Raw genomic sequence first — 24,239 nt, forward strand, 5'->3', positions numbered from 1 at the left:
TTGACTCTCTAGCAGGGACCTTGGGCTGCTGTCCACAAAGGGCATGGGGAGCTCAGCAGCCCTGTGATGGGCATGGGGAGGGCTGTTGCTGTCAAGCCTTGTCTGCCCATGTCTTGACTGGCAGAGAGGGGAGGGGAGGGATATGTTCATACCCAGCTCTTGTCTGGTATCTTGGGGTACAAGTGAGGCCTCTCCTTTCCCTGTCCCTATGAGCTTTTCCTGAGGTAGGTGTGCAACCTTAGAATCCTAACTTCTACTGAGCATTCGCTATGCTCTGAATGCTTATGTCCCCAAATTCATCAGTTGCAATCCTAACCTGCAGCATGATGTCACTAACAGGTGGGACCTCTGGGAAGTGATTAGGTTGTGAGGGCAGAGCTCTTGTGAGGGGAATAGTGCTCCTTGCCCTTTCTACCACACAGCTAGAACATATGTCTCTGAGAAGAAGATGGGCCCTTATCAGACACTGAATCTGCTGCCCCCTTGGACAGTCCAGTTTCCAGAACCATGAGCGATAAATTTCTGTTGTTGATAATGCACCTAGCTTGTATGTTGTTGTAACAATCGAATGGACAAAGATAAGGATCAAGATGACAGATTACTCTATGAATAAACATTTCTACATTGATCTTTACAAAGTATCAGATTTTGTATTATTGATTTTTTTCTATTGTTTATCCATTTTCTGTGTCATTGATTTCTTTTTCTCCTTCCTTATTTCCTGGGATTAAATCCAGGGTCTTGTTCATGCTAAGCAAATGTCTACCACTGAGCTATACCTTCAGCTCTGTTTCATTGATTTCTGCTCTTATTTGGGGATTTAGTTGACTTTCTTTTAATCCTTTCTTAGAGGGAAAGCTTAGATCATTTATTTGAGGCCTTTAAATATTTTCTTATGAACTATTTACTATAAACGTCCCTCTAAACCAATTGTTTTTGCTTTGCCCCACTAATTTTAATATGCTGTTTTTTTCTTTTATTTTAGAATATTTTATAACTTTCTAGAAAGTTGGTGCTTCCTTCTTTGAATTATGAGCTTTTAAAAAATGAGTTGTTTTGTTCTATATTTCTGAATATGGTGCTATTAGGTATATGATTCTGTTGCTAATTTCTACCTTAATTCCAATATTGTCAGAGAATATACTTCATATAATTTGAATTTTTTCATTGGCTGTGTTCTGTTTTCTGGAACAGAATGTGTTTTCCATTTATTAATATTCCATGTGCTGTTGAAACAAATGTGTATTTTGCTCTGGTAGGGAAGACGGATCCTTTGCCAGGTCAAGTTGGTCGACAGTGTTGTTGAAGTCTTCTATATGCTTACTGATTTTCTGTTTATTTACTTCATCAATTACTCAGAGTGACTCTTTAGAATCTTCATCTCTATCTAGAGGCAAGCATGCTACCACTGATGTGGCTAAGTGGTGAAACAATCAATTTTGAAATTTTTCATTTTCTATTCAGTTCTATCAGTGAGCGCTGCTGTATATATTGTCTTTTTAATAGTAGTAAGATAAACTCACTATATGGATGGCTTGGTCAAAAGGTAGATATACTTGAACTTTTCAGAGAAATTGCCAAATTGTTTACTTGATAGATTCAACCATTTTGCACTGACATCAGAGTTGTATGAGAGCCTGTTTTCCATAGTCTTGCAATAGTTTTGTTTAGGTAAAAAATGATATCTTATTGTAGTTTTGATTGTTTCATTGCTTTTATAAGTGAGTTTGAACATCTTTCATATGTTCAAAATTCATATTAATTTAAATTGTCTTTTTGGGGGGGGTGGGCGGTACTGGGTATTGAACCCATCGGGGGCACTCAACCACTGAGCCATTTTCCCAACCCTTTTTTGTATTTTATTTAGTGACAGGATCTCACTGAGTTGCTAGTGCCTCGCTTTTGTTCTCCCTGTGCCCAGATGAGCCCCTGATACTGCCTTCATCAGCGATAGGGTGGGAAAAAGTGAGGATCCTGAGGATTAACGCTGGTGTCTTGTGTCTGGAGCTGTGCTAGGTGCTGTGTGAGCTGGGGAGACCAGCTCACCATGCAGAGTCATGCCTTTCAGGTGTCTGCCCTTCAGGTGTCCTTCCCTGGACTCCAACTAGGGTTGCAACCTAGTTAAATAACCCCTATGGTTCTCATTTCATGGGAAGGACAGAAGCAGACCCAGGAGGTCTGTCACCCACCCAGACGTCATGGCATTAGTGGTATCAAGTTGACCCTAATATACAGTGTCCTATAAGACCTGGGATGAACTGTGCCCTTTCCTACCTGGGGCAGATCCGGAACTTGGGTCAAGTGTTCACCCAAGGATGACTTTTGTGGTCTGGTGTTTTATAATGTGAAAAAGAAAATGCCTCCCTCTGCTGCAGAGTCCCGCTTTTCTTAAGAAGGAACAGCACAGAGGGGCTTGTGAGCCAGTGGAAGAATGAGTGGGCGTGGCCATATGTCTGGGTTTGGATTTTCCAGCCTCTGTTGCAGTCCCTTTATGTCTCTCTGAAGGACATAGTGCTGGTCCAGGTCTTTAGGGCACAGGGCGTGACATCACTGGCATGTTCTAAAGAGCCCTCTGGATGTCTGTGGTGGAGAACAATTGAAGGAGGTGAGATGGAAGCAGGAAAGTCTCTGCAGAGATGAGACCTTGGCCCTGGGAGAGGAAAGTGGTTTAAAATGGGTAGGGCTTGGGAAAAAATGGCCATGCGGTTTTAACAAGAGAGAATACAGAGAGATGAGTGCTGTCCCAGAAGCAGTCCAAGCTATTAACCAGAAGGGGCCCCCTGATTAGCTTGGTGGGAGTAGGTGTCTCTGGCAAAATATGCAGTAGTAATTACAGCCTCTGGCTAATTGTATTGTCTGGGATCTGGGCTTTACTCATTTGTTGATTAGCAGAACTGGAGAGCAATCTGTAATTACCTCCTCTCTGTTCTTCCCTCCCTTTGGGAGGTGGGCAGGGTGGGTGTGGGGAGCCATGGCTATCATTAATGTTGGGTATTCCCTGAAGGATGGGTCTGGAACACATACCCCAGGACTGCTACCCTGTCAGAGCTGAGCCCAGCACTTTCTCTCCAGGGGAAGCAAGTTGGCAAACTGCTTTCCTTGCAGGGAGAGAGGGAGGGTGGCCCTTACCTGTCACCTGGTGGGGGTCTGGATCCTGTGCTGAAGCTGTGTGAACTGGGTCAGACTGACTCTTCCAGGTCCTTTGTGACCCACACATTTCCTTAAAGACCCTGGAAGTGGGTCTTTAAGGAAAGGGGACTGCAGGGTGTGGATGAGGGAGACCATGGTAAGTTCCAGACTAGTTCACTCTGTGTTGTGTGGTCTTGTCTGGTTTTGTTGCTTGATATTTAGTCAATATGCATATGGTGCCTATCAGGACTAGGAGTAAAATGGGTTTGTAGCCAAATCAGATGGATGAAGACTGTGAGTGGGCACCTGGGGGAAAACTCTGAACAAGAGCCCCAGCTTTGGTCCTGTCCATAGGAGCAGTTGTGGCAAGTCAGGAAACCCCTCTGACCTAGGGGCCTCTAGTGACTGTTCTCTTCCAACTCTTAACAAGAGTCTCTGATAATTTTTCAAGCATATGAAAAACTATTAGAATATTCTGCATCAAGTTAATGTGCCTAATTACAGATTCTGATCTTGTTATTAAAGCTTCCCATCAAGATGGTCCCCACCAATGTTTTGTGCCACTCTACATCGTTAGCAGAATTCTTTAAAACAGCTCTGAGGGGACAGGGCCAAGCTCAAGTGAGTGACTGTTAGAGCCTGGTGTGCTGCTGTTGGTGAGAGGGCTGGTGCCCAGGCTCTTCCCTTTGGGTGAATGGGAAGCCTCCAAGATTAAGGGATGTGGCAGCAGACATGGAATCTGTCCCCAGTTCCTGTGTGCCTGTTCCAGTGTTCTCCTGCAGGATCCTAAGATGTGAGGCTTTGTAATCACAAAACATTGGGCCAAACAGAGCAGAGAGCAGCTCCCTCCTAGAAGATGTGGGCAAAGGAGGTGAAATCATCAGCATGAATCAGATTCCTGTGGTCACACCCTGGCCCCTGGGCTGTTCTTGATGCTGGTGGGCAGAGCAGGGCTGACTTGGTGGAGCTAAGTGGACATCTAGTGGCCATCTGGGGAACCTCAGGCCTCTGCATCTTTTCTAAGCATCATTGGGGTTCAAATTGTCAGGACCACAGGTGACTGTTCTAGGCAAGTGCTGGCTCCTTTACACAGGGGACAGCAAAGCTACCATTATCCTCCACACCTTTCCTGATACTTAATTAATGCAGCTAACATTTGCACCTCTGATAAATGCCAGACTCTATTGGAATATAGATAGCAAGTTTGAAGGACAAATTTCCTGTCCTTAAGCTTAGTTTTTAGTGAAGAGAGAAAGATGGTAAAAGAAAAATGGCAAAAATAGCAAGTGGTCAAGGATTATGAGAAAATACCAGGCATGGGTGAAGAGGTAAGTAGGCACAGTAGGTAGACAAAGTACTTTAGGGGCTCTGAGTGGCTACCTGGGAAGGAGCCCCCAAATATAAGGGGTCTCAGTGAGTTCTAAGACACTGAGGGGACCAGGGTGGCTAGAGTGAAGTGAGAGAGGAGCAGTAGAGGTGGCATGGGACAGGCAGAAGGGGGCTGGTGGTGTCAGCTGTGAAAAGTTTGGGTGATATTTGAAATAGGTAATGGTTGGCTTTCCTTAGAAAGTTTTAGCTTTGTCCACTTCTCCAAGTGGTTGCTGGCAGGACCATGGCTTATGGGAACTCTGAGCAGGAGGGGAGTGGGTGCAGATGAGCTTGGAGGTGGCAAGAGGTGGGGGAGATTTGAAAATGCACTGGGGAGGTAACAGCAAGACTCACCTGATGGTTGGACTTTAGGTGTGGGATAGGTCAAGAATGGGCTCTTGAATTTCTGTTCTCCTTACCTGGGAAGAGGGTGGCACTGAACACAGAGAAGGTGGTGGTTGGAGGGTGAGATGTTTAGGGGCAAGAATTGAGATGTGTGCATTTTCAGTTTGAGAAGCATGTGTGTCTGTAGCTAAAGGGAAGGGTTGTAAAAAAACAATACAACTTTTAGAGAACTGGCCTAGGAGATAGGAGGAGAGTTTAGATGGAGGGAAAGTTCAGAGGAAGAGCCCAAGTGACTCCAGTAGGCATGTGGAGGAGGAGCAGAAAAGGAAGCTGAGAAGAAATTGCTGGAGAGGAAGCAGGAAAACCAGGAGATGGAGGCTGAAGAAGGCAGTTTACAGAGGGAGGGGGACTTACCTATCTATGAGGCAATATGGAGCCACGGATGATCTCAGCTAGGGTTTTATGAGCAGAATAGGAGGCACAAAAATGAAACTGGCTTAAGAAGGCAACTTTGAGCAGATTTCATAAAGGGCAATAATTCATGGAGGTTGAGGAGGAGGACATAAATGGGAATCAAGGAAGAGGTTGGGTGGGGGGCATGAATGGGGTTCACCCCAGCCATAGTGACCCAGGTGAATGGGGGTGGGCCTTGCACAGAGAAGCTGCTGTTCCAGGTGAGTGTCAGGCTTCGTGCTGGTGAGATGAGGTATTCTTGTCTAAATCTGTGTGCTCAGCTGAGTCACCAGCTGACGCTTTGAGTGATGATAAGGTCATTGCAGTGTGTCCCAGGCCAGTCCTTGAGAGGCCCTTGCAGGCCTCAGGTTTAGCTGTCTCATTCTCACGAATGGGGAGCAGCTTCTGGAGGTCTGTCCTAGGGGCCCCTGAATAGGACTGACCCAGGCTTTGCTCAGATCATCCCTGTCCCCCACCTGCCTCCTCTCTCCTAGGAGTACAGACTGCATGAATGTATTATCTCAATTTTCTAACTTGTAGCCAGAATGAGGGCTTTTGACACATGGCTCTGTTACATGACGGGGTTGGGGGGAGGCTACCCCAGGAAGGAGGTGGAGCTTTGAGCTCCTCTCAGGGATACCATGATGGTAAAACAGGTGAGGACCCTTGTGGTTTATGTCATGGGGAAATTCCAGAAACTGCCCTAAACCATTCCCTTTCTGTGTGGCTTGTGACAACTCATAGGTAAAATGGAAGTGTGATGTTCAAGTTGTAAAAGTTGTGTTTCTTCCATTTCTGGTTTTTATTGACATTTCTTCAGTTATGTCATCAGTTCAAAACTTTGCATTCCTCTTCTGGGATGTTAGTGCAGACGCTGGAGGGAACAGACAGCCTCAGATAGAATCCATCCCTGCCCTTCTTGCTCTAGATAACTTTGGTTTAATTCTTGAACCTCCCTTACTTAGTGATTTCATCAGTAAAGTGCATACCCTCAAATTGACAAAGTTTGTATGTATCTATAACACCCAGATGGGTACCTGGCTCAGCATATGCTCAACAGATGTGTGTTTAAGTCAGGATTTGAATGTCTATTGTGTGCCAGGCATTGTCTTGGGCTCTGTGGATTCAACAGGGAACTGAGCTCCTGCTTTTCTCCTGAGATCTGCATTCTAGTAGGTACCAATGCTGGCTAAGACAGATATCTGAGCACCACCATCCAGCATCTCTCCTCCTTTTGCAGGGTTTTACTCCCTCGTGGGTGGTGTGATGGGCTTCACCAGGAGAAGAGCCACTCTTGCCACCTGCTTCCCTAGCCAGAAAATGATAGATCAGGCTTCTCCTGATCCTGAACTGTCAAGTGGTCAGAAAAGCCCCTACCAGGGATCAGTTCTCCTAGGGGTTGGCACAGGAGGCAAAGATCACAACAAGAGCATTAAAGTGTTTAAAACCACAAAGGGTCTCCTTTACTTTTGTCTGATGTCTTTATGGTCCTTCATGACTTGGAAATAGAGACTTTCTTTCTCTATAATGCTGATCTTCAGGATGCCCAGGCTAGCATCTTGGGGTGGCTTCCTTACCCATGCAGCCTCCTGCCACCCATGGGTAATGCTCTAAATGAGTTGGGAGAGGCCAGGTAGCACCATTGGGCCAGAGGCTGGGCTGTAGATTTAGAGAACCCTTTGTTAAAAGGGATGGTCAGTGCATGCTGAGGAAAAACCCACATGGAGGGCACTCACTGAAGAAGTGGCACACTGGCATGGCTAACTCTGGATCCAGCATCTGTTTCTGAAAGGCACTGTGCTTTTAAATGTTAAAACCCTTACCAGCTCCCACTAGGACCTCTATACTCAAAACCAGGAGCAGATACAAGTGTTGGTGAGGAGCGGGAGGATGGGAACATGAATGGTGAGCCTGCTTTGAAGAGTAATTTGGCAGTTCTTCAAAATGTTAAACATGGAGCTATCACTCGACCCCGAAATTCTGCTCCTTGGGATGTGCTCTGGAAGACTGAAGCCAAATCCATGCCATAACTTGTACCCAAAAGTTCATGGCAGTGTTTTTCATAATGGGCACAAGTAGAAACCACCCATTACCTGAAGAATAAATACAGGGGGCTATTATTTATCCCTAAAAGGGAATGGAGAACTGGTACACAGTATGACTTAGATGAACGTTAAACATTATACCAAATGAAAGAAGCCAGATAAAGGTGGCCATATACTATATGATGATTTCTTTGGATTTGCCTACTCTGGATATTTCAGGCTGAAGTGGAGTATTGGTTGCTAATGGCCCCACTGTACCTGCCTGAGGCAGACAGAGGAACAGCAGTATTGAGAATAACTAACAGTGGGAAATAAAAGAAGAAATGTGTGATCAATCCCCTTCCTCCCTCCCTGTCCCCCTCCTTACCTCCCAAATAAATAAGTTAATGGGTTTAGGAATGTTCCCAAAGTTCTTTCTAATCAGCTCATTTCTCCTCTTTTGTTTTAAATGAATCATGAGATTTTTTCCCCCACCCTGGAGCACCTGCATTGACAATCTCCCTACAGCTTCTCCTCACAAAATAGGAAGGATGTTCCTTGAACCACAAGAAGGCAGGCTCCTTGCCTCACAACTGCTCTTGTGTTTGTTTTGGTGAAAACTCCTTGTGTTTGTTTTGGTGAAAACTCCCTGGGGGAGGCATTAACCTCAGCGGGAGCAATCCCAAATCCAAACCTTAGACAAAAAATTCAGGCTCTGGCCAGAGTCCCTGAATGATTTCTGCCCCCCTGTCTCTGCCCAGTGGAGCCACCATCTTCCCCAGCGGACTTCATGTGGGGCTGAGCTGGCAGCTGCTATAGGCAGTCTTTACAGAGGGCCACTTGGCCTTTGATGAAGTCCCGGCAGGGGCAGATCCTCTGGTGCCTGGGGTGGGCGCCTGCACAGCTGAAGAGCAGCAGGTCCCCTTGAAACACACAGTGCTTGCTCTTGGGGTCATAGGAGGGCTCCAGGATGTCCTTGGCCAGCTCTGAGCTTTGTCAGATCACTTCATACCTGAAGAGGAAGAGAAAAGCACATGGGTTGGAAATGCAGGGGACAGAGCTCATCCCTGTCACTGGCCACATTGGCCCACTTGCTGAGGTGTGGGAGACGCATTCAGTTCTCCTGCTGCAGAAATGAAATGGTGCCCCTCTAAGTCTGCAATTCTTCACTTCTAGGAACCTCAGCTCTGGAAATACAGGTGTGCCTGGGTGTGCACAGGGGGGGTGTCTTTGAGGCTGCTCTGTAATAAAGGAAAACTGGAACCAACTGTCTTCTCACCAAGTAGGGAATCGCCAAATAAACCATGGCCATCCTGTGTCTGTGGAATTCCACACAGAACTCCAAACATGAAAAGTGTGCCCTGGCATGAGAGATGTCCCAGAGGAGGGCAAATTATGAAATAGGATGTACAACATGGTCAACCTGGTGTGTTGTGTGACTATCCAAGCCAAGATAGCTGCACACAAAATTGTTGGCGGCGAGCAGAGGAACGGCACTGGGGCTTAGTGCTGGTTTTTTTAAGTATTTTTTTATTAAATGTTTAAAAAGATTCCCATGATATGGCCTTAGTTTCCACTGGTGAGCAATTGGGTGCTCTCCCAGGGACTTCCTGCCCAAAATCTTGGAGTGTCACATGACCCTTCAATACAGCAGATTGTAATCCAAGCTACAGAAGAAGGAGCCAAGGCTTCAGGATGTGCAGAGCCAGTGAGCCAGACCCTGCTCCTGAGGCTTGTGCTCTTCACCATCTTCTCCCCACAGCAGAGTTGTCTGAGGGGCTGCAAAGGATATTCTGGTTTTTTTTGTTTGTTTGTTTTTTGTTTTGGTTGTTGTTTATTTCCAAAGGAATGGCCACCTATCTCCAAGGGCTTTCCCTCTCACCCGGGATACACTGGTTCACCCCACCGTGGCTTCTCCAGGACAACAAGGCTTAGCCTGGTGTCTTGTGTGGAAACCAGTTAGAACCTGGTGCTGCACTCAAGTTCCAGAAACAAGGTGTAGGGGGCCGGGCAGACCTGGGTTTCAGTTCCTGGCTTTGTCTCTTAAGAGCTGTGTTGTCCCGGACAAAGGAGTGAGTCTCTGTGTGGCTCAGTGTTTTCTTCCGTAAAATGGGATAAATAGTCCTTAACTGCAGGAATTAGAGAAACATTTCTAGAGCACTTGGCGGAATCTGGTTCTGAGTGGTGGTCGATAAATATTAGCTATTACTATTATTACTGCCATTGCCATCATGACCCTGACAGGCCTTGGATGGGTTATGTCACCTTCCTCCCTTGTAGATGGCATGAATCTACACACACCAGCTATTTCCATTGCATTGTTCACAGAAGTCTCACTTCTTGCTGGGATGGAGGGAGATTAGAACAGTGAATTTGAGATTTCCCACTACCTCTGGGAGGCTTCCAGGTGGCAGGGAAAAGCACCGCCCTCCTTCTTTCTCCAGCCAACCAAGGGGCCTGAGCCCGGCCTCCTTTGGCCAGTGTTTATCTGGCAATTACCAGCACATCTGCTATGGCTTCTGGAGCACTCTTCCAGGCTACCAGCCTGGCTCCTGCTCAGCCAAGGCTGAAGCCCCACTGCTCCAGGAACCAGCACTCCCTGGGGCTCTGGCTTCCCTGATGCATGCCAACTGGACCCAGCTCCGATGCCTGCTCTGGAGGCCAACACCCCTCTTGACTTGTCCCTGCAGTCACCAGGGGTGTTCTACACTTTCTCAAGTGCCCTAACATCCCTGGTCTTGGTGCCACCTGGGAGATAGTGTTTAACTGGGAAGAAGGCTAAAGTGAGCATTTCATGGATTTCCTGAAAGAAAAAAAGAGTCAGAGACTATGTCCTTGTCAGTCTACCAAACTGGCCATCAAAGAGAAAGGGGCATCTGGAGCTGAGCTGGGAATGAAAAGTTTACATGTGGTGAGAAAGAACATGTAATATTTCTCTTTAAAGGTCTCACTTATGTCACTTAATGTCTTCCAGTTCCATCCATTTTGCTTCAAGTGACAAGATTTCAGTTTTTAATGACTCAGTAATGTTCCATTGTGATTATGTGCGACATTTTCTTTATCTATTCATTGTTGAGCACCTGGGTTGATTCCTTCAAATTTTAGCTATTTTGAATGGTGCTACAATACACAGATATGTGTGTCTCTCTTTGGAAAAAAAAAAAGAAAAGCTTACATGTAGAATGTGGCTTTCGGACACAGATTTATGTTTATGCTACTTATTTATGTGGGTGGATTACAGTAGCTGCTGTGACCTCATTCAGACCAGCTGCCTGGAATGTGGCTAACCAGAAGTATGGAAATCTCTACCACCACTTTCAGACCCTGTGGTGGGGGCGGAATTGCTGGAGCCATGAAAAGTCTTCCTATGCCCTCCCAGGTCACCTGTCCCCAGGCTCCTGTGCAGTCTGCTCGTGTGCGTGTACTTGTGAGTGCAAACCTGTGAATGGGTCTCAACTGAGGCTGTAGCAGGTGACACCTGCTGGGGAGAAGCAGAGACTCCCACCAAGGGCTCCAGCAACTGTCACTTCCTGGGGCCACAGTGAAGGCACACCTCAGGCAGCTCCCCAAAGTTTCACTGATGTGTGTTGGGGGTATGTATGACCCTACTCCCTCTCGAACACCACCCAACCCCTGGCCTGAGCATCTCCTAGGTCCCCGGTGGGGGGGGCTCCCTTTTGTGGGTGTGCAGGTACTTGTTCTGCAGCCCTGGGCAGGCAAAAAGGCTACTCCAGGAACAAGTACCTGCACACCCAAAAGTCACCAGAGAGGTGCCTCACTGGATTAGACAGCCTCCCTAGTCCAGGGGTCCTCAATCCCTAAGGGATCCCCGACCTTCTCAGGGTACACACAGGGCTGCATGTGCCTCTCTGTCCTGTCTTGCTCAGATACACACACCCTTCCCTTCTTCTCAGAGACTCCAAGCACCATGTGTGTGTCCTCCCATCTGCTCTCCCACAGTACCACCTTCTCTCGGACTGGCCCATGACACTTTTCTTACAGGTTGAGTTTGGGAGTTTCTGGGACCCCTCAGTACTCAGCGCACAATTTTTGGCTCTTGAAGAAGAATAAGAGAGCAAATTCTCCTCCCATGGGGCTGCCACCTTCTCCTTACCACAGGAGTTAGGTAGGCTAGGAACCCCAGCACTAGGTGGAGGATGGAAGGTACTGGCCCCTCCCAGACAGGACACAAGCCTGTCCTACATCCTGCTCCTGTTCCTCCCACTGGACCCTGCCCCAGAGTGCCTGCCTTCTCTCCAAGACCTGGTAACCACTCTGATTCAGGGCCATCTCCTTTCTTGATGCCAAGGCACACACAGTCTAGACTCTACAGCTCAGAAGACCTGAAGGGCCAACACAGATGCACCTCTGCTTCAGACAGTGTTATGCCTCCATCTATCCATCCTATGCTAAAAATACATCAAAACATTCACTGAATACCCAACCTACTGACCACACAAGCTTAGCCACACAGCACCTTGTGGAGCAGGTGGTTCCCTCTGGTGACCGTGTGGCTGACTGGAGTCTCAGTGTAACCCTACGGCCCAACATAGTGAGACAGTATTAAACTACCTGCACAAAGCCTGGAAAAAGATCCAAATTCAAATCTGGAGCACAGTTTCTGCTGAACATCCACACCCTCACATCAAGCTATAGTCAAAAAAATTGTAAGCTGCACCATCTTATGTTAGGGGGTCACCTGAATTTTAAAATTTTGGAAGATACACCTTTAAGGGGTAGCTAAGGGCTGGGGATGTGGCTCAGCAGTAGAATACTTGCTTAGCATGTGTGAGGCCCTAGGTTTTATCCCCAGAAAAACAGAGGTAACCAAAATATAAAGTGGGCTTCATATTAACACATGTTCCTTTTTATGGAGCTCAGTCCTCTCCACTGGGCCATGCTGGAATTATCTCTGGCACTTCAGGGGCTTTTTGCCTTCTCGATCCTTCTACTCCTGATCTAGGTGAAGTCTTGCCCAGAGGAGGAATCACAAATGCTCTGAGGTGGTCTCTCCAGCATTTAACCATTCCCTGCACATATAGGAATTCAAAGACCCCTGGCCTGCTCCTCCCTGATTCAAGATGGCCACATGGATGCTCCAAAGGACGTGATTTATGTAATCTGTTAAATTCATACTATACAGCGAGGACAGGTGGCTCTTAAAGGTTGTGGACACCCCAAGATGGAAAAAAGCTTAAGCTCAGCTTAGAACCAAGTCCCAAGTTGGAGAAGCAAAAGCAGCCCTAGTTCGTGGAGCTGCTAATTGCTAATTGGCCATGAATATGGATGGGCCAGGATTACCTCCATGCTGAGGAGGCACTCAATAGACTGCCAGATAGCTGGTTTTTTTTTTTTTTTTACAACACTATCTGTATTTACAAATGCATGAACAAGTTATTCAGTAGGGCTGTTATGTTCACAGAATTAATTTAGGCGGCTTTATTATGAAATTACCATTCATTCCAGCCTCCTGGTAAGAAAACCCAAATATCCACTGTGGGGAGGCGTGGAGGAGACAGCGATCGACTGGCACAGGGTCTGACTGCAGGACTGTCCCACACCATGCCCCTCTCTACTCTGTGGATCTGCATGGGGCATGAAGGAGGAGGAAAAGGCGGCAGTCTGGCCAGGAAATTGGTTTTTGAACTCTATCACCTAGAACTGCCTGGAAGGAGGGGCCATTCTGTTCTTCAGCAAGAGCTATCCATTATCATCCTGTTGTCACCCAGGATGTCCCCACTCTACAGCTGAGAAACTGATGGAACAGAGGGCACTGGCCCCTTTCCCAGCAGTTGGTTGCCCTTTCTGTTCCAACTGACCCAGACCCTTACCCTAGAGGCAGGCCACCTGCATGGGCTCCAGGCTAGTTCTGAGCCAGATCTCAGTCACTGTACTGAGACTAAGTGCCATGACTCCCTCCCAGGCTTGGAGGAAAGACCCACTATTCAGGAGTCCCATGCAGGTCTCATTCCCAGGAGGCACTTTCTTGTCCTCCGTTTTCCAGAAGGGGCTGCATAAAGGCAGAACTAGAAGTACAGTGCCACATCTGTACCAAGCAATTTCAGAACTCCAATACAGTGCTCAGGGTTCTCAAAAAGCCATCTTTCCCTGGGAGATATCTACAAACTGAGCCAGTGGAAAGCCAGCCCCAGAATTCAACATCTCTGCTGTGGAGTTGGAGGTTCCATGTCAAAACCAGCCCTCTTAGGAAGCTCCCTACCCTCCCTCTCTGGCCTGTGCTTTTATGTTGATGGTGGAATCAAGGTAGCCTCTAGTTACCTACCCCATAAAAAGCCTGGTTCCCCTATAAAAAGAAAAAACAGCATCCCTCAGAGTCCTGCTCAGGAGAGCATCCCTACCAGTAATGCTGGAGACCATGCATTCCAAAGGGAGTTTTATACCATGTTTCAGGACAGCAAGACACACAGGAGGAAGCAGGCCAGCTCAGACCACCATGAACAATAACCACAGTGGCCGGGTAGGAAGCCAGAATGGGGGATAACTGATCCCCAAGACCACTCTATTCCTGAAACATCTCCTTCAAGCCTAGGACAGCACAACCATTGGACTGAATCTTCACAGTTAAGATAGCAGTCCTTATTGTTTATAGGCATGTTTCTTGGAGAAAATTCCTTATCAGGGAAATTAAGGTGGGAGACTAGATGGTGGACCAAGGGTGGGGAGTGATAAAATTTAGGAGAGCAGAATTCGTACTGAGAGGGATCAGGAGGCAGAAGCCAGAAAAAAACCTCATGTGGAAATCTTGGAACTGTAGATGTCAAACTCAAATGCTGATGCAAAGGGAAATGAATGGCATCACTAAACAAATTGCAAGTATGAGGCAAGAAATTCCAAGAACATAAAGGCCCCCCGATACAGCCCTGGCCAACATTCCCAGGCCTGCACCTGTGTGCTGGGGAGGGACCCAGCAGTCAGGTATACTGAGGCCTGATGCATGATGCACCAAAGGTTCCGGAGGAAAGTTGGAGAGGGGAGGGGACCAGAAGAGGGGAAGGTGGCACTTGGAATCTGTTGTGGGCAGTTTTGTGCCAGCTGCTCCTCCCAATTTCTCATTCCTTTCTGACTCCAAAGTTGAAGATGCCACCTCTTTCCTATGCTGCTCAGACTCTGCCGGGGGCCATCTAGGGATCTGCCTGCTGCCAGAGGTCTCAGGGGTGTGTCCACCCATGGCTATGATTCTGTGCCACCTCCATTTCCTGTTCATGGGTATGGCATTAGCAAAACCAACATCTCCCATGATCTCCAAGGCCAGATGTGTCATTATTTATGCAAATACAATGTCCCTAGGCAGATCCCAAGTATACCAGGTGACTTCATCTTACTGAACACTGAAAATGTAGGGGTCCAGCTGCAAACTGCTGCCTTCACCTCATCTTTCCCCTAAAGCCCACAGCCTGGAAACTGAGAATGAGCACCTCTCAATCTGACTCTAACCCAGAAAGCTCACAGAGGCTGAGTTGACCCCCTTCCATTCTCTCTCCCCATCCCAAGGCACTTACTTCAGTAGGTCCTTGTCCTTGTTGAGGTGCTGGAAGAATGACTGCTCACAGATGAGCTGGTTCTCCTGGAACACCTGCTTGCAGGACTGCCCAGGCTCAGAAGGCTTCACTTGTAGGGCACTGAGGGGCGGCCACATCACCTGCCCGTGGCAGAAGTCCTAAAAATGAAAACACAGCCATCAGCCAAGGGACCAAGGATGCAACTGGGCATCTCCACCTCTGCCAAGCCATCTGGAAGATGAGAGGGACCCACCATGCTGTGAAAGAAGAGTGAACAGGAGAGTTGGGAGCCAGTTGGACACACCCTGAGCCAGGTCTTGATTTGTCTCATTACCAGCTTCCTCAACCACAAAGGGGGACGACAGCAGCATCTCCCATGCAGGGATGAGGGGCGAGAGGTGACATCTGCAGTGCACACAGAACCTACTATGGTTTGAACATGAGGTGTCCCCTTAAAGCTCCTGTGTTAGTGAAGGAATACTCAGAGGCAAAATGATTCATTTATGAGAACTGTAACATCGGTCTGTCCTAATTTGAATGGGTGGCAACTATAGGCAGGTGGGATATGGCTGGAGGAGGTGGGTCGCTGTGGGTATGTCCTGGAAGGGTGCATCTTCCCTGCTGCCCCTAATCCTTTCTCTCTCTGCTTCCCAGCCACTACAAGATAAGCCCCTTTCCTCTACCACTGCCCTTCTGCCATGCTGTTTGGCCTCACCTCAGGCTCAAAGCAATGGAGTTAGCCAACCATGGACTCAATCTCTGAAACCAGGAGCCCCAAATAAACCTTTCTTCCTCTAAGTTCTTTTTTTAGGCATTTTGGTCACAATGACAAAAAAGCTTACTAACACAGTAACACACTGGCCCACAGGGGTGGCTATTCACTATCGTCACATCACTAATGCCCCAAAGGCTATCACAATCTGCCCTTGAAGGCACAGCCTCACCCACCTGCACCAGCTGGCCAGTTCACCCCTCTCTGAGTCCCAAGACTTGGTAAGGATATACCGAAATTTTGCAGCTACCTAGTATGACCTTGTTTTAACTCAATGACTGAGGCTGTGAAAATGCTGAGGCTGTGAGGTGGAGGATGCCACCAAGGACCCGTAGGCATCCAGAGCATCACCTGACACAGTCCAACATCTTTGCCAGGGACTCTGTGCTTATTGGTTGAAAATAGTGACTACTATGTCACAGGAACTCGACAAGTAGAGACATATGCGAAGGACACAGTACCCCTAACAATAGGGTCATGTGGGGCAAAGCCAGTCTCTCTGGGATGTAGAGTGAGGAAGCAGCATGCTGGAGGGAGACGCAGGGGTGAGGGCATCATGAATGATGAGAAACTGGAGAAGGGAGGGGCAGCCACTCTCTGACCTGGGACCTCCTGTCAGCTGTGCCCAAAGCAAACTTATGTAAGCGCCAGTGCTGGGATGCATGACCCTGGTGCCCAGAGCTGGCTCTGCTTGCCCAAGGCAGAATGGACCTGTGAATTGACCCAAGGCAGAATGGCTTCAAGTCCCCAGACGACACAACCTGCTGAAGATACTACCTGCACAGGAGCACAGAGGACCTGCGTGTGATATTCCCTCAGGGAAGGGCCAGTCCTCAGGAGTGACGATTAGAATGCTGGGTACATGGGTGCCTTCTGATAATGCACCCCACAGAAAGAGGGGACACATGCAAAGAAACCATCTGAAACATCAGGGCAGCATTGGAAAGATGAAGCAAAGAGCTCCATATCATCCAAAGGCTGTATTTACACAGACACCTATTTAGGACAAATAATACACCAAATGAGGAGGTTTCCATGCACTGACGTAAGAACATCTCTGAGGCATGCTGAGCAGTGAGAGGAACCAGGTAACGGGGGCTCCCAGTGGGTTTCCATCTGTGGCAGGCACTGAGGGGAGGAGGCACAGACATACAGAACCGTGTGTGTGCTATTCTAAGAACACCTCCTGCTGGTCATGCTGCTGCTGAGAAGAGAAATGCAGGACTAGGCTCAGGAGATTTACTTTGCAATGTGTGTCCTTCTGAAAGACTGTATTTTTCCTCAGGTTTCCTTTCCCACTTTGGTGTGGATGAGGAAATTAGTCATCTCAGGGCCCAGAGCTCCTGGCACTGGGGCACACAGAGGAAACGTTCTGTCCCACCCTTGTTTGTTGCAGAGAGTGTTGCATGAGGGACCTCCTACTGCCCGGCAGGTCCTCTAGCAACGAGAAGGGTGTGGCTCCCCAACAAACTGTATCCAACAGGGGCCTCTGGCACTTCTTGTGTGTGAGTGTTTTTATTTTTTTTTTAAACCTTATGCCTGTATTACTTTTTAATGAGTAAGCCAAGACACAGCAAAGAGAGCAATGAAACCTCCCCGATTCTGCAGCCAGCAGCCAGCAAGGTCCACCCTGCCTCTCCCGTTTACTAGCTATGTGAATCTTTGGGCAAAAATACTTAACATTTGGAGTTTCAGTTTCTTCCTCAGAAAAAACAGAGAGAAAGACAATGATGATTCCCTGTGCTGCTGGCTTCTCTTTGCCTCCTTCTTAAAGGAGGTTAAGCTGCTGAGAAAGGCAGTCTGCAGGTGGCCAGCCCCTGGCAGGACCTTCTTTTTCAGTCTCTACAAAGGACTGCATCAGGCAGGCCCACTGCAGGTCTCCACATCACTCTCCCCTGATAGGGAACTTGACTCCACCAGTCTGAGTTTGTGGCGAAAGAACAGAAACGCTTCCCCCAACAGTGGGCAGAAAACCTAGAGCCGGATTCCTAGCCACGGAAAGCACAAGACTCCAGAATGGTCTAATAATTCAGAGATAGGGAGAAATACACTGGATTATGTAGGAATGTTGAGATGCAGCCTAATCTTCTGAAAGTGAGCCATGGTGGCAGGTAAGCAGGGTGTCCTGAGACCTACACAGCCCTGGGCATCACTAGGCAGGGAGACACATCTGACTTCTCACATTCACAGTGCTTCTGAGTACAGTCTAAGCCCTTGCTCAGCCAAGGGCAGCAGCAGTAATGTGGGCCTGGACACTGTCACTAAGGGTGACAGCATGACTGCACAGACCCGTTATCCAAATGGGACACTGTGCACTGCTGGCCACTGCTCTTTTGTATGACAGCACAGGGAAGCCTTGCATTTTATACCCTGTCCATTCCACCAGGATGACCGTCATCAGATAGGAAGAATGAACATACACCATGACCTGAAGTTATTGGTTATGAGAACGGAGAGCTGCAGGGGCATTTGGAAGATGTCCAGGTCGACATTACTGTGCTGTTCATGGCTGTGCAAGAGCTTAGACTGGACTTAAAAGCACTGCGAACATGAGAAGTCAGATGGGTCTCCCTGCCTAGTGGTGTCCAGGACCGTGTGGGTCTCAGGACACTCCGTTCACCTGCCACCAATGTGGTTTGCCTGGCTGGCTAATGTAAGCATCTTTGCTTACAATTCCTTAGGAACAAATGGATAACTTCAACAGCTTTTAACTATAATAATAAAGAGATGTGAAATCCAGCACACTCCAAAGTCTACAGCACAGGCAAACAACCAGCAAAATGACATCAGACCATACCTGCCTCAGATGAAGCCAAGTGGGACTTTCTTTTTGAATAGGCCCAAAGGCCCATCTGTTAAAACCTGATCTCTGGTATAGCACTACTGGGAGGGGCTGGATCATGTTGGAGCTGGGACCTAGTGAGAAGTCCTAAGGTAACTGGGAGTGTGAACTGAAGGTGATATTAATAATCTGGCCCCATCTTGTCTCTCTTTGCTTCCTGACTATGAGGTAAGAGGTTTTGCTTGGCTTTTGTGTGAGTGTATGTGGCATGAAGTAGTAACACAGTCCCAAAGCAATGGGGCCAATCAATCATGGACAGAAACCTCTGAAACTATGAGCCCAAGGAAACCTTTTCGATTTGTAAGTTGATTATTGCAGGCATTTGTTATAGTAACAGCAAGCTAACTAACACACCTGGATTAGGCTGGGTGATTAAAAACCCATGAAGGATAAAGTGGAGCCTGGATTTTATTTATTTTTCTAAGAAAACTGACATCTCTCTCCATGAGCACCTCAGAGCTGAGGAGAGCTTCTCTGCACCTCTTGAGTAAAAGGAAGATTAAGAAACTTTCTTTCGTATTTATTCTCAGTCTGTACAAGGCCAGAACTAAAGTTAGAACACAGATCCTACTGTGTTGGAGAGGAGATGATGTGGCAAAGGACTGGATGGACAAAATTTGAGGCCCTACCATGTGGCACATTACACAGCAGGTCTGACCTTCATTAGAATGATGTTAACAGGGTGTGAGAATGGCGGCAAATGTCAGGTGCTCCACGAACACTTGTCTCCATCCTTGGGCTCCTCCTGGGAAGAGCTGCCTCCACCCTGTGTGGCTTTCAGGCCCACCTCATTGTAGAAACAGATTAGGCAGCCCCAGATAAACAGATGTCCCAAACCTGGTCTAGACCAGGGCAGGGCAGGGCTGCAAGGTCTGGAAATGGGAGTTGGCCTTAAAGCTACACTGTGAGCTTCCTGCTTCTTCATCAACCTCAGCAGCCACCCTTCTTGGGTCCCTGGCAACAAGCCTGCTCAGCTCACTTCTGCACAGCAGCATGGGGGCTCCAGGCACCTTGCTGCTGCTCACCAGGAAGACTGTCTGGCATCCTCCCAGGAGGCCCAGAAGATCAGGAATAGTAAAAATAGCAGCAGGACCTTCTTAAAGCTTGGGGAACCATCTGGAAAGCCCGAAGGTGATAAGATGGAACAGAGGGAGCCTGAAGGTGTTATCAGAAAGCACAACAGGAGTAAGGTAGGAGGGACCTGGGGGCTTGGGCTGAGATCCTGCCCCCCCGAGGGGGGGGGGCTTTATAGATATAGTCTCCCAAGCTTTCTCTGCCTGTCCTCTCACATAAAACTGGGATAGTACCATCTGCCCTACATCCCTGGATAATTTCTGTGGAATGGAAGTGAGAGGACTAAGGAGAAGGTCCCTGAGATGTTCAAGGTAATGCTCTAGGCTGGACCATTCTGAATAGTCAAGCACAATTAGTAGAAATTTGGTGACTAGTCGAAATATTTGTTTGAGAGGCATGCAGATGGAGTGTGTTCTAGATATACACAGATATACACAGCAATTTCCAATCTGGTAAACAAGCCCCCAGGAAGAAGCACTGGGCCAAAGCCTCTCAAGCCTTATGCTGGGTATTAGAAATAGGAACACGAAAGAGAAACAGTCTCTGGACTCAGAGGTTCAGTGCACAGGCTAGTAAGAGAGGCTGGCACTTAAAAAATTACAGAACAGAATAAAACTCATGCCCAAGAAGGAGGTCACCTGGAGGAGCAAAAGAGTGACAGTGGTAGCAATTAGAGAAGGCTTTCAGAAGATAAGAATTTTCTAGGATGGGTTGTGCAGGCTGAATAGGAGTTAGTGGCTTACCACTAACAAGGTGTTTTGCATATAATTGGTGCTCATCAAAGAGATGTTGAACAGAACTAAATGGTCTTGGCATCCTGGAACTCTGATAGCAACAGAAATAGAAAAGGAGACTATTCCAACCTAATGAGGCATTTATGCAGCCAAAATGAGATATACACAGTAATTTCCAATCTGGTTAACAAGCCCACTTAAAACACACACCATCTGCATTCCTCTCTAACAATTATTTCAACTAGTCACCAAATTTCTACTAAATGTGCTTGACTATTCAGAAATTTCCAGGCAGTAAGCATAAACCACAGTTAGAAAGGTTTATTCACCAACAAAATCTATGAGAAAACAGGTAAATGCAAGCTCCGTGAGGCAAGGTATGGGTGCCACCTCTATCATGGAGGCTAATTGGTGACACAGAGAAAATGAAACTCACAAACTACCCCAAGAGCTAGAGAAGACAGGGTGGGGCTGCCCCAGGGGAGAAGCACCAGGTGGAGGGGCCATCTGTGCCAGGTGGGGAGGGTCACCTGCTAGCTACAAAGCAGAGGTGCAAGAACAGCAGAGAATACCATTTATAGCATGTACAGCCTTCGCCACAAACCCTCCACCCACCTGGTCCTGGCCAGATCAATAAAGGAGTTACTAAAGCTCTGACACGTTAGGTGTACATGGATCTCTATGGAACCCACATTGTCTGGAACTGAGAAGACAGGTTCAGATGTACAGGACTAAAGGCAGAAGCTACAGGGAATAAGGTCAGGAATTTGCAAAAAAAATAAAAATAAAAATGAATAAAAGGGGGGTTGATAGGACAGGTTTCAGACCATGAAAGGGGGATGTGGCTCACATTCAGCTACCTGGGGGCCAAGGCACACATTTGTTACCTGTGTGATAGTAGTGAAATCCAGAGGCTGGCACAGAATGTTCAATAAATACTGATGACTGATTGGGTTAAGTCAGCTCAGTTGCCTGTTGGCACCCACCGTTCTTCGCCTGCATGACCCTCAAAAGGAAGTGAACACTGTCCCCAGGTGCTTCACCAAAGGAGGTGTCCATTTGTTTTCATAAAGGCAACGAACAATGTGACTGTGAAGCTGAGCAATAAGGACTGATGTCCACAGAGCATCATTACGCATGTCAATCATCTGAGCCCAAAATGGACCTTGATAGTGACGCATAAATCTACCATATTTCATTCTCCTGGAACACTGGGAGTCTCCTTGGGAGAAATGAAAAAACACATCCACACGAACAGCGGATGTTATAGCAGCACTCATCACACAATCAAAATAAGTGGGGGTCCGTCAGCTGGTGAATGGACAACACATTGTGGTACATACACTCTATGACTATTCAGCAATAAAAGAAAATTAAATTCAGATACACACTACAATCCGGAGGAGCCCCAACAACATATGCTAATTGAGAGAGGCCAGAAATCTCCAGAAAAGGCAAAGCTGCAGAGAAAGGAAATAGATAAGTGATTTCTGAGGCAAAGGCAGAAACAAGAACTGATTGTGGACAGATATCATTTGGGGGTGATAGAAATGTTGCTAAACTAGACTGAGGTAGTTACTGTTCATCTTGATCAATTTGCTAAATAAACACTGATTGCGTCCTTATATGGAGTGATTTTTATGGTCTGTAAATTACACCTCAGTGAGGCTGTTAGAGAAAGATACCTTGACTGGTTTCTGGGCTCCTGCAGCAGCAAGCAGCTAAGGCTTTCAGAGTGCTCATGTGGGCCAACTACAGTTCTTAGCCTCATCATGTATTAATCTATTGATTCCTCCACCAACACCATGAGGCAAAAGCATTATCCCTATTTCACAGAAGAGGAAAGAGCACAAAGAGGGTAGATAACCTGCCCAAGGTCAAAGTCAGTGGCAGCAGAGCAGGTGTGAAGATTCTAGGGTCCAGCACTCCATTGCCGCCCATCCAGTCTCCAGGAGCAGATCGATAGCAGCCTCAGTTATTTGAAGAGTAAAGACATCTCAAGCCAGTGCCCATCTTCTCCCCCTGCCAATTCCTTTTCCTCTTTTGTTTGGCAACCTCTGTCACCTCCACCATCTTCCTGCCCTGGGACTACCCAGACTCACTAAGAGATTTCCCTTGTACCTAGAACATACCCCAGTAAGTTCCACGTGGACTCAGAGTAGCAAGACATCCTAGGAGCTTAATCAGTTTCCACCGCTGTTTTTGGACTTGACTCTTTGTCCCTCCATATCTCCAGCATGCTTTTCACATGAATTCCATGGCTCTTTACAAACCATGAGTGTGACTGACCATCCTGCACATTCACAGTCTTTATGGGGAGTGGAAAATAGGGTTGAAGACAGTGTATGTGTGGCTTTCAGAAAACCCATGAGAACACTGCCTTTCCTTGTTATGTTATCTAGCTGGAGGCAAATACAAAACTTTCCTAAGAAATGCACAAGGAAAACCTTAACAAGCCTGGACACACTCAGGGAATAATTGCCCTTGATTTTCAATTACAAGGGACTTCCCCCTTGGCACTCACTACCCCTTTGCTGGAGGCAGCCTTTTAAAGTGCTCATCTCAAAGAGCATGCCACCCAATCAACATTTGTAGTATTAGCAAAGTGTCTAGGGTGGGTGCATGGAGGGAGAAGAGCAAGCACTCCTCCTAGAGCCAGGCTTCTTTTCCTCTGGGTGCCTGCACACCGGGCTGGCTGGATCCAAGGAAGGTTTCCTGTCAGTGGCTGTTCAACTGTGCACTAAAGCCTGGGGTGCTCTTGATTGCTGTCAATTGGCTTCCTCTGGTGCCTGCCACCTTAGGTAAGCATGATGGACAACCTTGAAAGTGTTCTGGGATTAAAGACCCTGTGTTCCCCTTGCAGATCACAGGGAGGACTCTGAGGCTTAGATCAGCCTAACAAGCACTGTAGCTCCCCTGGTTCACACACAGGAAGCTCCTGCTTATGGCTGCAGCCTTTTCCACCTACACCAGAGGCACATTCTCTCCATCCTCGCTGCTCTTTGAAGATACTCTGCTGGCTGTAAAAATAACCGATGCCCCAAGCTGTACAAGACTGGGACCTGGAGCTCACAGTGAGAGGCTGGAGACTCAGTTTGTGGGTCAATGGGGTCTGGTCTGGCATCGGGGGAATATTCTGGGTCTGATAGAATTCCTGGCATAAACTCAAACTAGTCTCCTTTATTGCCCATTTAGCAGCACTGGGAGAATGTTTTACAAGAAATTCCCTAAATACAAGATTCCTAGAAAAATTTTTCTAGAGCTCCTGGTAGCAGCATTGCTGCTCACCCTGTAGTAAATCTTTTCTTTAGCTTATCCCAGAATCAAATCTGGACCCTCCAGATGATCCTTGGTCTTTTCACACTGGTTCCTCCTCCAGCCTTGACTCCCATGCCACTGTGCTCTTCAGCCACACATACGTATGCATCCTAAAATTCACCGTCATTTCCTTTTTTTTTTTTTTTTTTAGGCCCTAACATCTCGACTTGGTGGGCCCTTCCCACTTTCTTTCTCATACTTTCTTTCAGGACTTACCTCCTACAAGATGCCTTCCATTACTCTTGCCATCTTTCCCATCCTCCCTGGGGGCTGAGTCACATGATCCCAAAGCACCCTGGTTCCATCACTTGTACAGAGTTTAACCTGCAGGGGTGCACTGGCTCTATAAAACCTCACCCACCCAAGGCCTTGGACTTCTCTTCTTGACTGCCTGCACAGCGCATGGCGTGCTGTACTAACAAGTAGTCACAGAGTTGATGAGAGAATCAATAAGGCAGATAAAAAAAGAGATATCTCTGGATTTCTGTGGCCAGCATATCCCTGTAGAAAAGTCTCTACGCAGAAATGATGGGAAGGAGCAGTTTCATTAGCATGTTTTCCAGAAGAGAATTTTAGTAGTATGTTTTAGAATATTTATAATTTTAGTACCAGGCTGGTGCTGGGTGCATGGAATTGTGAGGTGAACAAGCCAGGACGAGC

At 47.4% G+C, this 24,239-nt stretch overlaps 1 protein-coding gene across 1 annotated transcript in view; it reads right to left on the reverse strand.

Moving 5' to 3' along the window:
- Positions 1 to 7,776: 7,776 nt before the first annotated feature.
- The window catches only part of LOC143389653 (alpha-1,6-mannosylglycoprotein 6-beta-N-acetylglucosaminyltransferase A-like), a 115,486-nt gene continuing 99,023 nt past the window's right edge, over positions 7,777 to 24,239 (reverse strand). Inside the window, exons 9-10 of the mRNA XM_076842565.1 lie at positions 14,840 to 14,997; positions 7,777 to 8,331 (exon numbers count right to left, since the gene is read on the reverse strand). Of these exons, the coding sequence (XP_076698680.2) occupies positions 8,316 to 8,331; positions 14,840 to 14,997 (174 nt within the window). The 3' untranslated portion in view covers positions 7,777 to 8,315. The remainder of the gene's footprint in view (positions 8,332 to 14,839; positions 14,998 to 24,239) is intronic.

Source organism: Callospermophilus lateralis, unplaced genomic scaffold (genome assembly GCF_048772815.1).
Source record: "Callospermophilus lateralis isolate mCalLat2 unplaced genomic scaffold, mCalLat2.hap1 Scaffold_63, whole genome shotgun sequence".
NCBI classification, from domain to species: Eukaryota; Metazoa; Chordata; class Mammalia; order Rodentia; family Sciuridae; genus Callospermophilus; species Callospermophilus lateralis.